General features: G+C 40.9%; 1 protein-coding gene across 1 annotated transcript; it reads left to right on the top strand.

Moving 5' to 3' along the window:
* The first annotated feature begins 664 nt into the window (after positions 1-664).
* DUSP29 (dual specificity phosphatase 29) lies at positions 665-16,348 on the top strand. Its single transcript, XM_085312169.1, has 3 exons — positions 665-840; positions 11,567-11,787; positions 16,101-16,348. Exons 1-3 carry the CDS (start codon positions 665-667, stop codon positions 16,346-16,348), a joined length of 645 nt encoding a protein of 214 aa, XP_085168295.1.
* Positions 16,349-17,497: the final 1,149 nt, after the last annotated feature.

Here is a 17,497-nt window from a genome sequence, read left to right as displayed (position 1 = left end):
TGGCTAAAGAATACTTTGTCAGTCAGTCACATTGGCTTAAGGGAAGTGCTGCAACAAGGCAAATTCTCATTTCTGGAAACAGCCTATGAGGTTCAATGTGCAGAGCTGCATTAAGATTTTGAAACAGTAAAACAGATGCATGCAGCATCCAGTCGGACGGAGAAACCGAGTCTCACTGGATTGCTGAGTATCACAAAAAATGAGAAGCCTTTGGAAGATTAACAATTAACGATAAAGCCGTATCTTACATTTCCCTTGCCTGGTTCCACTGGCTGCTCTAGATTCCTTAGATCAGGCTGCTAGATCTACCAAACTCTTACCAGTGGATTTTCTAGAAAACAAATGCCCAGTGGAGACAGAACTTTGCTAATCACAAACCCCTGACTTTTGTTCCCACTGCTGATGAGCTCATCCAAAAAACCACCCTTCACCCAGCTCAGGGGCAGCAGAAGTAGAAACAAGCTCCAGGTGTGGGTCCACGTCTGCCACAGAGCACATGCAGCCATCTCTCACCACACCAGATCGCACCTGGACAATGCTGCTCCCAGTGTTTCCTTAACAGTAGCAGCACTCACTTGCTTTGTGCTTCCTCAGCCTCACATTCCTTTTCGATTGCATTTCAGTATCTCCTCATACGTGCTGAGCACCCTGCTCCTGGGACAAGATGTCATCAGTAGGTTTGAACATCGGGAAGAAGAACGCCTATGCAGCAGTCAAAGTGGATCCCGATGGGGATTACTGTACCCCAGGTGCATTTGAACTGGAGCGACTCTTCTGGAAAGGATGTCCAAAGTACACTCACGTCAATGAAGTCTGGCCCAACCTCTACATAGGAGATGAGTAAGTGCTAGGTATAGCTCACCTACAAAGCAAGGTATTTCTTTCCTCCTGCCACCCATTAGCCAGTAGTCAGCACTGATGATCTGATTTGACAGAAGTCAGAGTTCAACAAAGTAATTAGTCTGCCATAGCCACAGTACAAGCAGACAGTTTTGGTTGCTGCTGCTCAAGGGAAGTTTTGGGTAAATGTGGTGGGGTCTACCCTTAAAGAGCTCTGAGCAGTAGTTACCAGCATAGGCTGCAGAGGTTGAAGCTAATCACGGTCTATTTTTAAATGACTCATTCCTAGGAATAATTTGTCATTTACCTTAGAGGGACAGCTCTTCCACAAATGCTGTAACTGAAGCATCTGGGCTGGATACATTGTACCACAGCTTAAACCATAATTCTTCAAAGTGACTGAAGAAATAGCTTACCTACAGAGGTATCTTTCCATTTCCTAGCCTGTGCTTGTGTACACAGAGTATTCTGCATTTTCAAATAGTGCAACAGATTAAAACAAGTGGAACCCTGTGGAAGGGTGAAGCTGCAGAGATGTGTCTCACTGATCAGAGCAAATGGTAATTTGAAGAACAGACTTAGCTCTGCTGAGCAAGGACTAAGCCAGATGCAGCAGGCATATTCTGGCATACAGAGCTGGCTGCTGCAGCGGGGAGAGACAGGCCATCAGAACCTCTCCCCCCCCCCCCCAGACACACACACATCCCCTGAGTACTGCAAGAGAGCTTTTCTTACCCCTTAGGCATTATTGGTTGACTTCCCATTTTTCTCTACATCCTTCCCTAACACGACATTTATTTTACATCAACACTATAAGGCACAAGCTGCAGCCCCACTGACTCCAAAGTTCTCAATAATTTTTTTTAAGGTCCTAAAATTCATCTGTTGCCAGCTTATAAAAGAGAAAAGATATACAGCTTGGAAAGTTACAGACTCCTAGTATCATTGACCAATTACTTCTGTGGCGCCAGAGGCATAGAAAGACACACAAGGGATCTGGGCTTTAAGCAAGCAGCGGCTCCCACTCCAGAGAGAGAGGGGAGGAAAAAAAATTAAACAAAAAGAAAACCCACCCCACACCCACACCCCTTAAACTATGGGAAGGACCTGGCCAAATGGCTCAGGAATAAGGGAAAATGGGTTTCCCCACTTTCCCTTCCCTCCACCTTTTAGTAGATATTTTTAACTCAAGATTCAGTGGAAAAAAGCCAGCCTCTTTAACATTTTGTTTCTACTTCCTTGTTTAAAATCACCAGAAGAATTATTCTACATGAAATGGTTAGAAGAATGTCACTCTTATCTCTGTGATGAAGCTACTGTTCTGCCCTCTGAGCAAAGAGGCCTAATTAGACCACAGGTCTCGAGACAGTCACAGTCTCTAAGACCAGAGATTATCGCTCCTGTGATGGTTCCTGCAACGCTGGCTTGTTAGCATTTACTCAAGTACAAAATGTAAGAGGTGTGACTGAATAAAACACTTTCACTTAATACAAACTAACTAGGGGAACAGGACAACAGGCTTCTTGACAAGTTTTTAGAGCTATATCCATTTCAGACAGACAGCTATTTCTGCAAGGGGGGAGGGGGATAGGGAATAGGAGAACAGGCAGGTCTTCAACCAGGAAAAGCAACAGTGCTTCAAGAGGAAACAAATCCTCCAGATTACCAAGGGAGGGAGGAGATGAGAAAGCCAGTGGAGAAAGGAAGAAGAGTGGGGAGGAGAAAAAACAAACAAAAACCAGTGACTAGAAAAAAAGCTTCACCAGAAAATGGGGCCCCCTGCAAGAGAATGACTTGCTTTCAGTCAGATAAGGCCAAACTCTGCACCTAGTGCCAAAACATCTGGGGTGAGAACTAGCCTGCAGGCAAGACGCAGTTTTCATTACCAGAACAAACATTTCATTTGAAGCAGACGAAGTCCAGGGACGCCCTAATGTCCTTTCTCAGCCAGCTCCGCATCTTACGTCTGACCAACAGCTTCCTTCCCCCATCAATGTGGCAGGGGGGTTCATTTCGTTTCAAGATTTTACTGTAGCACTGGTTGCCAGAGAGCTGTCATGGAGATGTGAACAGCTGTTGACTGTATTTGCATCCTTAGCTACGCTAAATTAAGGTTGGTCTTAAAAGTGTTTAGTGGAGCTCATCAACAAAATCAAGTGAACACACACATGCAGAGTTTATCTTCAGAGCCTTCACATCTGTGCTTCATTCCTGCCTTCTGCATTTACAAGGTTAACAGGACTTGTGACTGCTTATGGAAATGCTAATTAATTACCCTGACTACGTAATCACGTCTTCCATCTAATGCAATACAGGCTATCAAGGAGCCCTGTGAGGCCACTCAATCCTTTTGTTACAAGGCTTCTCTGCAGACATTGCCCAGAGGCAATGAAATCTCCATGAGCCTGTCAGACCCAGAATAATCAAAGCCTCAAAATATAACATGCTGTGTTCAGCTCCAATTGAAATTTTCCTCCAGCAAGTTCCAAGGACTTTTAAAGACCAAACACTGGAACTTGTAGGAGACAGCCCAATGATAGGAACAAAGCATGCTTCACCAAGGTTTTGATTTATCTGTTACCAGGATGAGTACTTGCATGTATCCAGCTCAAATCCAGAAGCTTTTTATAGGGATGGAAGGAAAGCAGCTTTGTCTTGCTTCCTTCTTGTACTGGTCACCAGTTTACCGGCATGAGCAGTCTGACTGGCTAATCCCAAGCTTGCTTGGTTCACTGTAAGTGCATGGAAAAAATCTCTACCAGACACCCAGCTTGTAGTTTTTTCTTTGTATCCTAGATAATGGTAGTGGCTCCATATTTCTGAATTCCAAAGAATATTTTGGCCGAAGACAAAGGCCTCCTAAGAGTCTGTCTTCATCTTAATCATCCTCAAGCTCTGATCAGGATTTCAAGCCTAATCACAATTTCACCCATACCTGAAATACTCATTCTCAAGCTAATTGCACAGAAAATAAAGTATTGTGGAGTGTAATTCCTTACAGGTTAAATATCAAAGAGCAACTTCCGCATACGAACAGAGCTTTTACTTTGAGAAAACTGTGGTCTGTACTTGTTCTAAAACCCCAGGGCTTATGTTTTGAGAACCGTAACACCGGTAAGGTGCCACAGCACACAGGTAGTTCACCCACAGATTGGAGCCTACTACTGTAGATCCGCTAAGAGATACAGTTAAACCTTAAATACAGGCTTAACAAACTCTCTCCCTGCTTTTCCTGTTTCCAGAAAACCGATACAGTTTGGCTTTTTCCAAGTGACTAAGTAGAAAGGCAATTTATACTAACCTAGAAGAAAACAGATGGAACTCATTCAGCGTAGCTGATAGTTACCTCCCACTGTTTAGCATTATGAACTCCTACAACTTATGCGAGTATTAAGCATATAAAAAAGAGGAGCGCTCCAGGTTGCATGGAATTAAAGATGTCTACAAAAAGAGCATACATAGCTTTAGATTATAACAACACCACTCATGAGGACATAGTTTCAACTGCATTAGCATGAAAATCTGCCAATTGTAACAGCACTTCAGCAATCCAGAAAATCAGATACATAACACTGGACAATAAACCTCGTAAAGCAGCAACACTTTCCAAGACAAGTAACACTTGTCATTTACCCTTCTAGCTTTCCCCACACAACACCTCAGTTTGTAGGTGATTTCTAACAGTTTGAGAGGCACATATGAGTGTCTGGAGTCAAGGCTAGAAATAGATTGACTACAAATGCATTTGCTGTCTTCACTATATAGAAAGCAGAAAGGAGTTTCCTTTACTTACTTCACTTACAAACCCCATCTACTGTTTTGTTCTAGAGGAAAACTGACTCTTAAATCTTTTTCCACTACAAGTTATGAAGAGCTTGATCCCAATTTTCAGCGAGACAAAAGAACTGTTCTAGTCGAACAGGATGTAGCCACAGAAATGGAGCAACACCTCAGAAGAAGGGGATACTATAGTATACTATCTCTAGATTTGCTGGATGCTAGAGTTAAAGGAAATTTGGTCAGCATTATTGGAAATTCTCAACATCTTATGAGGGAAAGCTGCCAGGTTTTCTAAAGAAAGTGTCAGTATTGCCTATATTCCGAAAGCTTCTTTCTGACACTGACCAGACGGTAAATTATCATCCTGCATCAAGCTTTCCTTTGGTGGTTAAGAAAATGGAAAAGTTGGAGAGAGACTGTTCCTTTCCTAGCAACTTGTTGCCTCAGATTTCCTTGCTTTGTCAGTCTTGGTCAGATCATACGTGGGCTTTAATAGCCTATACTGAAACATGTTTGCCTTGCTCATCCTTTGCATGATGCTTAGGAGATTTGGCTCTACTTAAGAGCTTATAAATATACCAGCTAAGAGCCAATTTACCTGCGGAAGGAGCTGTTCTACCCATTTCTTGATGAGAAGTCTCAGAGAATTACTTCCCTGCTCTTAGATACACTCCAGTTTTTGTTATGAGCACTGGTCTCTCCCCTTTGATAGTTGCTACTAAGATGCTTAATACTTTAGGTGGAGGTGCAGGCTGTGGTGTTTGCAAATTGTATTTCCTCCTCTTCCAGTGGCATTGGTTTGGGAATTTTCCATAGCAATAGTTGGGAATAAAGCATGTTGATGATAATATTTTGAAAAGAGAGAAAAATGATTTGATACATTGAAGAAGGCAACTTAAAAAAAGTCTTTTACACTGTAAATAGCTACATTGTTAATTCCAGAATAGGAAAAATTTGCTGCAATACTTGCATTTTCTCCTATGAATATTACCTTTAAATTTGAGCACAGGTGCAGATAAAATCTTGGGCCTACCATTGCACAGCCTAAATATATAAATATTCTTTGGGGAAGAATCTGAAATTGGATGACATTTTTTTGAGCCAGTTTTCCCTCTCAGTTGATAGGGTTATATTCACACATCAGATCACGTGAAAGGGATTTTATCTCCAACTGTCACCATTTAAGTGGCATACCTGTATCAAAGTGCTCTTCCTTACCCCAGAACTTTAAAAATATGTTTGAGTCCACCTGTGTTACAGTAAAAGCAGGGCTTGATTCAGCAAAGCACTGTGCTTTGGCTTTGCGTGCTTTGCTGTACAGAGAGAAACTTCTGGGTATGCCTAACTCACAGCATACGCGCTCTGTCAAACTGAAGACCTGACAAGTTTTCACATGAGACAAATCTGCCCAGTTCATCTCTCAGCAAACTGAAATAAACTGAAACTTTTATGATTATTTCCTAGTGCAGTATTTCACCTTCTAAGCATAGAAGCACATTCAGGACAGAGACTGAAGACCAGAGTTGTGTCATGCAAAAGGAAATCAAGTGCTAACACTACAGATGGTGCAGATGTACAAAACGAAAGCAATCGCAAGAGTAATCAAATGCTCATGGCTTCTCCTAGACTGGGCATTTGCAGCAACTCTTAACAGTGGCTACTTTGAATTCAAGCATTACCACAGAAATGGAAAAATTCATTGCCTTTTATTAGGAAATAGCAGCACCCAAAGACAGAATAAGAGGAATACTATTAGCTTGACTACTAAATTCTGGTAGTGAGCCAAGCTCAAGGAAAAGAAATCTGTGCCATTTCTAGCCTGAAATGGATTAGAAACAGAGTTATAAATCCTCCAACAAGGAGTATGATTCATGCAACAGTGAGTGATCCTATGCTATTAGCCACCTCAACAATTCAGAGACTTACAGATATTGATGCTTTTATATTTTCTTCCTTTTTATCCAAAATATTGGTAACTAAGGCATGACAGAAACTGCAAGGAGGACCAAAAGCATCCCCGCTCCTTGTGATGCAACCGGGAGCCTCATAATGAAACACAAGGAAATTAGCCTGTGGTTGCAGTAAATAATGAGGGATGCTTCCACACTACAGCTTCGGCCGCAGTTAGAAACAAAGCTAGTCCTTCACACAAAGATGGAGTTCACTGATGGGCTAAGCCAGTTCAAGCAAAACACATTAAGGGGTAGAGAAAAATTGCTTTTACAGGCATCTGTGTCCCCTTATATGAGAACTTAACAGCCTGCTCTTAACTCTGTGCTAACTGGCAATCAATATGCAGCAGACACAGCACGACCTAGGTTTTATTGCCTGTATTACGGTGGTGTAAGAGCCTCAGCACAGGCCATGAGCTCAGAGACAACCCATACCGCACAGTACTTACGATAAAAATACAAAGTAAGAAGAAGGATGATGAGAATGAAAAGCAGACAAACCCAGGTTAGTATACTAAGTGGTGGTCTGACTGGGCTGTTTGCACAGCTTTGGGGTTTACAAAAAGAAAGAATTGAAAAACTTTCAAAACACTAGATGTATCTTTTATTAAATACTTGATAAAGTGCAATTATCAAGTGTTGAGAGGAGGAAGAGGAGAGACAAAGCATAAGTGCTTTCTAAAAATTAGCTTCCACATGAAGTTTGAAACCAAGCACTCTTGCTCTTGTAAAAAGAAGGCACGTCACTTCAGTTTTCTTCAAAAGACAGACTGTAAAAATGCATCATTTGACAGGGGAAAGAAATCCTTCTGAAGGACATTCCTGGCCATGTGCTACTTCTTCCTGTATGAGAGGAAACACCTGGGAAATTAACACCCAGCAAGCTTGTTTCAGTGCTCAAGAGCATTGTGAAGGACAAATTAATCAACATACATGGTTGAGGCTAAAACAGCCCAGGTACAACATGAGGACTCCAGCAAACTGCTGTTGCTCAAATCCCCTGAAAAGGAATAGCAAAGATGAGGTAGAAGAAGCATATGAACAATAGAGCTTCCAGCAAGACATTTTGGTGCCTGGGATCCTCTTCCAGGAGCTGACTGCCAGTTGACTTGACTGGCTCAGAGCTGCACTTCCTTTCCTTCAGCTGCAGTAACAACAGGGCTTAAGGCAGGCGCCGCCGGCGGCTCTGCGGAACGCTGTTTTGTATTATGCAGTAACAGCTTCCTCAGATCTCTACACAACATCAGAGACCAGAAATCTTAGAAAACGCTTTCCATAGATAGTATTGTCAAGGCTATCTGCCTAAAAGGAAAAAAAAAAAAAAAAAAAAAAAAAAAAAAAAAAAAAAAAAAAAAAAAAAAAAAAAAAAAAAAAGGTACCAACATACCAACATGCTCCTTACAGATCTAGCAATAGCTTTGTTTGCAGATGCACAAGGCACAGTCACGTGGCCTACAGCAGCTCTGCTCTACTTAGCCAGAAGTAATGTTGCAGGTCTCGGTTCAACTAACACCAGTACACAGCACAGTTTGAGCACCAATTCCAGTGGTACCACTAGGATCATAATATTTGAGTGCTCAACGTTGAACTCTCATTTTTGGAAGTTTTTTACCCTCTAGATTAGCAACTTCAGCAGAAAGAACAACATTTGGATTCACGTTACAAAGAAAAAAGTGGTATTGGGCAAGGAACCTGTGGCAGTAAGTGACCTTTTCTACATTCAATTCAAAAGGACATTGCTGAATGGGGTTGTATAACAAGTATAATTAAAAAGTAGACATTTTAAAACCACCCTACCCCAAGCACAAGGGAAAACAGAATGCAGATTCTTCAGCAAAGAAAACAAAGCACTGGAGAGCTCTCCAAGTATTTCTTTGGTATGCTTATAATTTACCTCAAAGGAGAAGAACTATTTCACAGAAGATGATCTAATCACATTTGAATATTCACAATGAGCTTTTTGCAATAACATTCAAGGTAGATGCATTTCTGCTCTTCATTCTGTTTCCAATCCAAGCTATGAGAAACACTGAGCGAACTAATAAAATAACAGTGTGTGTACACCCGCACTCCAACAAGTCAGGAGTAAAACAACGGCTAATCCAAACTCTGACAAGAAGTTAGCACCTGACTGCCTTTTAAGTAACTGAATAAGGATGATGGAAGTTCATTCTGGGCCCCAAATTCACAGTATGCAACTATGGATAAGATCTGGAGAGGAGCAGGGCGGGGGTGGCAAGGAGACAGGGGAAAGAGACAGAAGTATGGGAAAATATGGATTTTCCTCAAAACAGCTACCATGTGCTTGCTAGCAGAGTACTCTTTGTGCCAGGACAGAACAGCAGGCACTGACCAACAACATGCCTTGGCATTTTAAGCACTGGAACATTAGGCAACACAGGAGCAGCTAGATGGGTGTAGGCCTAAGATGCTCACACTGAAAGAAACATCTTAAGAACTGTATTAAACCTGCCCAGTATGTGCTAATTAGCTCCAGTTCCCAGAAGCTGGGGGAGACTAACTGAGCTAAATGGTTATTTAGTTGATGAAAGACAGTATCCCTTCTTTCTGAATACTTATTAAACACTGGGGCTACTGAACACTTAAAGATGAGATCCTGAGACACAGAACACCAGTTATCGAGACTGTCAGAAACAAATGCATTAGATGCAGCCACTGTGTCAACACACATTCTCCTGAGAACCTAATCAAGGAAACAGGAAAATTGGATTTCAGATGAATGTAGCAGCATCAAATGTTAATGATTGTCATACAACATATTGTTTGACATTGTCCTTGCTCAGAAGAACAATATCATTTAATTCAAATGCTGTTTATTAGATTGAGCAGTGATGCAGAATACAAGTTTGATACTATCTACAGTACATCAGAACTTTTTCCCCTCCTACCACAAACAGTTAATCTTCATTTTTCCAGTGATCAACTACAATGCAGTCCTACTTGCTTGCTATTCAGCATGTAGGACTCAACTTGCAGGGGTTCTAATTGAGCCCAGATCTCTGACCTGAAAGCATCAGTCTTTCACTGTTTGTTGGTTATATGCTTTGGGCCAACTCTGATGAATGGAAAGCAGATTTTCTCCATCCCAGTATCAGGGAGGCAAAACAAAACACAACTTAAAAGCAGAATCTGTATTTCACCTCAAGCATATCAAAACCAGGAGGATAGTTATTCACTAGCCTTTTTTTTTTTTTTTTTTTTTTTTTTTTGACTAGGATAACATTTGATCTGTTTTGAAAATACTGGGCATCTTCACAGTTCTGCTCTGAAGTGCCTCTGCTGGCTACACATGCAGAGCATACCAACTTGAGGAGACTCTTAAAGAACGAGTGTCAATAGAAGAGAGAAAAAAAAATGTATCTTTCTAGGTCAGTCACAGCAACAAGAATATGAAAGGCAGAAGTGAGATTACTGACCTGAAGGGAAGGTGACAAGTCACAGCACTGGCAGCAAGGTGCCTCTCTGTCCTCCAGAGGCTATAGCGCTTAGGCTGGCATCACCAAACTGACTCAAGAATTTTTCCCCCCTTCATTATTTTCAACTATTATATGGGGAACTTGTGATATTATTTCATGGGAAAAATGCTAGTGAGGTCAAGATACCTTCATTCTTGTCCAGAAGGAAATTTCTGCAGGGAGGAAGATATACTCAGAACATCCAATTATGATGAGTTTGATTTAAATCAAAAGAACACAGATGAGACCCTGAAGATCCATATCCCAGTTAACTGTCCTAATCATCACGCTCCTGACTGCTCAAAGGGGATTTTGACTGAGAGAAAGCAGGAAGGTACAGTCGACCATTTTCAAGTCATTCTGAGTTGTCACCGCTAGGATTATGAAACACAACAGCTAGCCCAAGATGACATTTTGTGTGACAGTAGTTGCATTTACACATTGCTCAGCAAATGTTCATGGTGAGAGGTAGTTTTGGCTGGAAAAAGCTGTTTTATATCATGCACTAATTCATTTATAGCAGTAGCAGTTTTGTGAATATATATTAATTGAACAGAGCCTATAAAATTCTTTGTGAAAAGCTCATGAGTCCTTTTAGACACTAACGAAACCTGCTTTTCCTGACTAGATCTTTTCAAAATTAAAAGCTTTCTTCAATGGAAATTTTAAAAATGAGTTTTTACATGTCTGCCTCAAACTGCCCATTTTGAGGAATTTCAAGCTGCTGACACACAAACATCTAGGATTTCCTCTTCTGACTTCTCTTTTCAAAAAAAAAAAAAAAGAAAAAAGAAAAAAAAGAAAAGAAAAGAAAAGAAAAAGGAGAACAAATAATAGGATACTGAACTAAATACGACTTACAGCTTTTACTCATGGCCCATATCTGGCTTCCGTATCTAGTTCTTTTTGCTTAAGACCTCTAGTTTAAATCAACATGACAGCAGGAGGAAGACTGATAGGGATTGTATCTGAGGAAAATAAAATTGTAGGTATAAATACATAAAAAATGCTCAGTAACTGAGGTTCTTTTAGAGATGAAGAGCTTTTTGAATTCAAGCTGATCTTACTACTCACATCTTACTGATTCCTTTATTAGTTCTACAATACCAAAAGATAGGAGAGAAGGGGAAAGCAACATTCCTGGGTCCTACTTCAAGCGCTGCCACTAATCTGCCCTGAATAATTTACTTTCTCAGTATTTTAAGTTTCTACTTGCATAGGACAAATAAAAGCCGGTATTGCCTGCATTACTTTGGTGCCAGGGAATACATTCATATGTAAGGTGCCAGGGAATACATTCATATGTAAGGTGCTCTGACTTCGAAGAGCATTATAAATTTCAGAGAATCATTCTCTTTCTAAACGACAACATCTTAAAATTTTTACAATGACAACTGATGCATTTTTGAAGCATCGCCAATTTCATTAACAATTAACACATACCAAAATCAGAGTTTTTCTAGCTTGCTAGATGAGGAAGAGTCTTCTTCACTTACATGACAGCTTTTGTTTCAACAGGAAAACTGCTTTAGATCGCTACAGCCTTGAGAAGGCAGGCTTCACCCATATCCTCAATGCAGCCCACGGTCAACGAAATGTGGACACAGGACCAGAATATTATCGAGACATGAGTGTGGAGTACCATGGAGTGGAAGCTGATGATCTCCCCACTTTCAAGCTCAACCAGTTCTTTTATTCAGCTTCTAAATTCATTGATAATGCACTGCAGGATGAAAGAAGTAAGGAGGGTGTTGAAAATAATTAAAACAAGACAATATTTACTCAAGCTAGATAAGCATAATTCAAGGCATCTGTGGGACTAGTTTAACAGAGGATATAAAACCAGTAGCAGAGAAACAGTCATTTAAGATAAGACAGTGGTGGTAACTGGGTTTAGGACATTTTTCAGTGTAGAGCTGGTACCGGCCCTTAATATCAGAGGGTCGCATATCAATTTTCCAGTCTCCTGTCAGCTTCCAATCTTGGCTGTTTAGCTCAGCTATAGACAGCTACTACCTGGCTTGCCCTCAGCAGCCAGACAGGTCTGTACAATTTTTCCCTTTTAGCAAGTACAGTCTATAGCAACAGTCTCTTCTCTTGCAGGAGAAAGACTTGAAAGCAGATCGGTTTTAAAATCAAAGTCCTAACAGCAGGAGAAACTGCTTTAGGAAGTTACTCGCTTGTCAAGAAAGGTTCCTAACATTTCTAAAAGTAGGTCTGAAGTACTCTCTTTGGGAAGGAATGCAAAACTAAAGCACACCTGTGTTTAGCCATGGCAGGAGACCAGAAGTCTGTACCAGGCACAGCAGTTGAAGAAAGAAATACAGACTTCCCCACTCCAATCACTATCCCTTTCCTGTGTGACCTTTATCTGCTGGCACTAAGGTAACGGAACAAGCACATATGAGGCTGTAAAACCTTGAGAAAACTTGCAGCCAAATAAACACTAGGGCAGTGAAGGATGGGACAGGCTTCTTGTTTCAAAACCACACCAAAACCCAGGAAACTGAGACAATGCCAAGCACCAGCGCAGCACTGAGACAAAGCTCAGGTCAAAGAGTGGCCGGATTTACTTACACATGACAAAATTCCCCACTGAAGTAGGTACTAACAACCGTAACTTTTTCTGCATTCACTGCCACATTTACATCGCTTTAAACAATAGGATCTCTTCTGACGGAGACCAATGAAATAAAGAGAATTAATTAATCTAATAATCGTAAAGAAAAAAGAAAGAGCTAAGTTCCTCAGGAGGAAAAAGCATACTGAATGCCCATCTTCTATCCTAGTCAAGGATAGCCATGAAGGCACATACGCACATCCCCATGAAAAGATGTGGGTTGAACGCATGTCAACAGCATTCTAACATGCATTTGCAATAGATTCTGACCTTCTTCTATTGCTAACTCCAGAAACAATATTTAAGAGTAGACTGAAGTCCCTGTTACACCCAAGGGTGAAAAGACTATACACAAGTAATTAGCGCTCTCTTCCATCACATGTACACAGAAGATGTACACTGTTCATTTTATCCGTGAAGGCCAACCCAGTTTAACTGCTATGTATTTCTAGCGTATTTCAAAGAATTCCTGTTTTATGTCTCCTGACACACAAACAATACCCAGACTCCTAGGCAGGATTTTGGAGTAAGTAAACAAGTGCCTGCCTTCAGTGGTAAGGAAAAGGACTTCAGGGCTCTGTAAGCTGGGCTCAATACTTGTGAACAGTAACACAGTTACACCTGTTACAGTAAAGTCATTTGTTACTTTGCATTACAGTTGAGCAAATGCAAAGAGAGAGGACAGAGAAAAGAAAGGTTTCCACTTTGTGGCTGGAAAGTATGAATGAATTAATGTACTTTGGCTGTGTCACGTTGCTTGGGGTGTATCCTTCAGTCAGATAAGTAACCAAATGGATTGCATAGATTTTCTTACAGAATGCTCTTGGCTGTGCAGGTGCTTAATAGTCACTTAGTGTTGCTGAAACAAGTTATCATGCAAATGAAGAAGCCTCTCTGTTTCAGTAACAGGCCAGAAAGCCTCTCAGTTTGAATGCAGCCAAAACACCGTTCTAATGGAATGCGATAATTCTGATGTACCTTCAAAACTTTTATGAAGAAATTCCATGACCAGGGCACTATTAGCAGATTTTCAGAACAGGCAGACAGACTTGAGCACAGGGAAAACACCAAAAGTGGAAAATTAAGTTTCAGAGGTGACCTCAAAACTGTTTACAGTTATGCTATCCTTCAGGTGTGCACAAAGACAGAAATACAGAATTCAAAGCTTACGGCAGCTTAAAGTTTTAGAGTAGAGGGGACTAACTACCTGAAGGCAAGGCATTATTTTAAGAGGTTTGTAAATCCCTTCTAGGTTAAAAATTTAGTATTCATTCTCTTGGTGTCTTAGTTCCTCAGAATGTAAAATGGAGGAGAATAGCAGCATTTTCTATTCATGCAGAGATGTCATGGGAAAAAATACATTAAAGACAGACACCATAGCAACGTGGGAGGAAGCATATGAGACAGATAAAAAGTCCTAAGGCATTTGACCAAAGATACCTCAGTATTCACCTTCCCTCAAGAGGCATGTGCTGTTGCAATTTTTCTCTGACTCTGGCCACTTGAGGAAAGACTGTTCAGATTTGTCCTTACATTGAAGCTGAAGGCACTACAAACTACTACAGAAGAGATTCAGCCCTGAAGAGTTTTATCAGCATCCTATCTCTATAGGCAGTCAGATCTTGAATACTGGCACATGAGAATGCCAGATCTTCATTTTCCTACAATCAGAAAGTATTTCAGGAAATTGTATGGCTGTTGTCTTTGTTAACACAACACAGAACAGCACATTTTCTCCTAGGTCTCTTGGTTCCCATCCACAGAAAGTAAAGCCTCCCTTGTCCTACCATTTATTTTGTCTCCCTCAGCAGCCATCCATTTACAAGCTAGGAAGCTCTAGTGAGAGGCATGAAGGGCCAAACAAATAAAAGTTTTCATCCATTTCAAATATTTAGAACAATAAGAGAAGGGACTATCATTTTCCATGACAGGAAGAGGCACTTGCAGTTATCAGTGCGACTGGAATTTTGCCAAGATGCCTCTAAAACTATCTGCTGAGATTAGGATACAGATTGTAACTATTAATCCCCTCATGCTAGCCGGTTTTGATACATCCATTACACAGCAACGCTATTCATGCCAACACATCCCTCTTGCTCCCTAGCAGCAAAAGAGTTAATCAGTAGAAGTCATGGCTTTGCACGCAACACTTCTCACCAGGCATAGTGAACAGAGATAAACTATTATTGGCCCTGTCAGGGGTCCCCCCCGACACCAATCTAGTCCTCTCCCCTCCTTTAGCAATTCAGTTTAGCAGGATGTTAGATAGCTCCAAATCAACTTCCTTGAGCAGTTCAACCCTTTGTGCGCCCCCTCATGGGCTAGGCTATCCCAGAATCCTTTCTGGAAAACTTCTGAAGTGTTTCAAAACCTGACAATCAGACCCAAACTGACTTACTATTTTCTTCCTCCACCTCCTTTTGGACATCACAAGTGTGGAACATTCCACTTCAGTTTGTGTCCTTGCTAGTGCCTGGAGCCAAGAACTTTGTGACAGTGGAAATCCAAAGTTAAACTAAGCAATGTGAAAAAAGCTAAAACTTGATGCACATTTATCCAGAGACAAAACTATTGGCAGGAGCTGTGCATTTGCAGATAACACAGTCCATTGCTGCAAGGAAATGAAAACAATCTAGGAGGACGGGGAAGTAGAGAAAAACATTATTTATACTCAACATGATTGAGTGGAGGTGACTCAGAAAAAAAATGACTTACAGAACTGAGAATCAGCTTTTCCACAGTCAAAAAGGTAGTTTGTTTTGTATCCAGTTGGTTGTCTTATCTAGGAACATCTCTAGCAGCTCTGACCTCAAAATACTACCAAGCCTTAAGAAAGTTCTATTAGCTACATTTTACAAATGAAATACTCGGGCAGACTGATCAAGTGATGTGCTCTAGATCTTGAGGGAAACTGGTGACTAGAACAAAAAATTCAAAATCAACCAGTGGGTTGCCTTTTATCTCTAGCTGATAGTATTGAGACAAGCACCTCCTTGCATTTTATTTATCCTCGTGGAAGGATAACTGAAGAACTTACCAAACCCTCCCTCACCCTTGTGCTTTGGTCATTATGCCCAAAGAGGGAACTGTGCACACTCTGCTTAGGAAGGGCATCAGGTGAGGCGAGGTGGGCTTTTGTTGTTATTTAATGCAAGATGTCAACACTCAGGGCTTCTCTGCAAATATCGCTTAAAAATAAAGTGAAAGATATCCTGCTTAGGATTAAACCTGTAAACGCCAAGGTAGATGGTGTCCAGGCTACACGGTAAGACTTACATAACACTTACAGATTCGGCTTTCCCACTTGTTTAAAAAAAAAAAAGTCTAATAAATGCTAGCAAGTGTAACTTCACCATTAAGAAAAACATATATGTATGTATGTATACACATACACCCCAACATCACCTCTACATAATCTCTTTGTTCCCACAGATAAGGTTCTGGTTCATTGCGCTATGGGGCGCAGCCGATCAGCTACATTGGTCTTAGCTTACCTGATGATTTACAAGAACATGACAGTGGTGGATGCCATCGAACAAGTATCAAGGCACCGATGCATCCTGCCAAACCGGGGATTCCTGAAGCAGTTGAGAGAACTGGACATAGCGCTGGCACTGCAGAGGATGAATACCAAGAACAGTCTACCATCCAATGATGATGAGAACAGCACCACGATCTAGTATTGCTCCTGACAGAATAGTGCTACTGGAAAAGAAACTCCATCAAAAGAGGGGAGGGGACAGTATAGTAAATTACATAGTCACAAAAATCATTTGTTACTTGGAAGGAGAAACATTCAAATACTGTCAAGATGGGAAAGAGAGGAAGCCAAGTTCAAAACCCACCATCATAAAATTTCCTGGCTTTAACAGTGTTCTTCATGATACAGACACACACAGTTTTCCTCTGTAAAAAAGCTTTTCCACAACAGGCACAGCTTAAACTAAACCCTCTTCTGCCTGAGTATCCTCAAAATCCTGATCCCAAAACAACCTTTAAAAGAGAGTAGCTAGCCACTACATAAAGGGATTTTGTGGGAAAAACGTCCAGGCAGCAGCAGCACAGACAACTGACTTGTTTAGTCTCAGAGTGCCAAGGTACTTCCCATCAGTTCATCCATTTTTGCTGTCTCTTGGTTTCTATGTTTCTACTCTAACAGTAACAAGCTTCAGGAGCAAGTTCAGGCAGCCTCCAGATGAGAATCAGCTGCCCAGGCTTCACAGTGGACTTTGCAGCAGAACATACCAATTAAAAGCAAAGCAAGGTCCTTTAGGTGGTCAGACACATAAGAAAATACAATAGATAATGACTCAAGGAGATACATTACATATACAGCAGCATATTTTGGCCATCTTGATTTTAAATTTGCTTTTCCTAAATGTTTCAACAGCTTGAATTAAGAGGTCCTCCACATATAGTACCCAGGCCATAGAAAGTGACTGTGAGATGTGATTTGTTTTCTTCTAATAGCACCTGCAAAAATTATACTGCTAAAATAACACAAAGAAAAATGTCATATCCTTCGGGTTAAGAGGAGGTTCCAGATTTGAACTTGTACAGTCCCACCAATCCACTAAATAATCACAGATTGTACCTGGTTTTAATGAACCAGGTTTTAGTTTTGATTAAAATAGTTAAGAAACACAGATAAAGCCTTTAAAAACTGTCTCAGTGGCTTGACTTTCCAAGAAAAAGCCACTGTGATGTGTCTAGACACCACTACCAAATGTTTCCTCCTGTATCAGGTTTAGCCATGCTAATACATTATTGCACTCAAATACGGTTGCTGCTTCTTTTATTTATTGATAGAAGTGATCCAAAAACACAAA

The sequence above is a fragment of the Rhea americana genome, unplaced genomic scaffold, assembly GCF_003343005.1.
Source record: "Rhea americana isolate MKP2758 unplaced genomic scaffold, rheAme1 scaffold_36, whole genome shotgun sequence".
Lineage (NCBI taxonomy): Eukaryota > Metazoa > Chordata > Aves > Rheiformes > Rheidae > Rhea > Rhea americana.
Note: the sequence above shows the minus strand (reverse complement) of the source record. Positions and strands in the feature narration are given on the sequence as shown.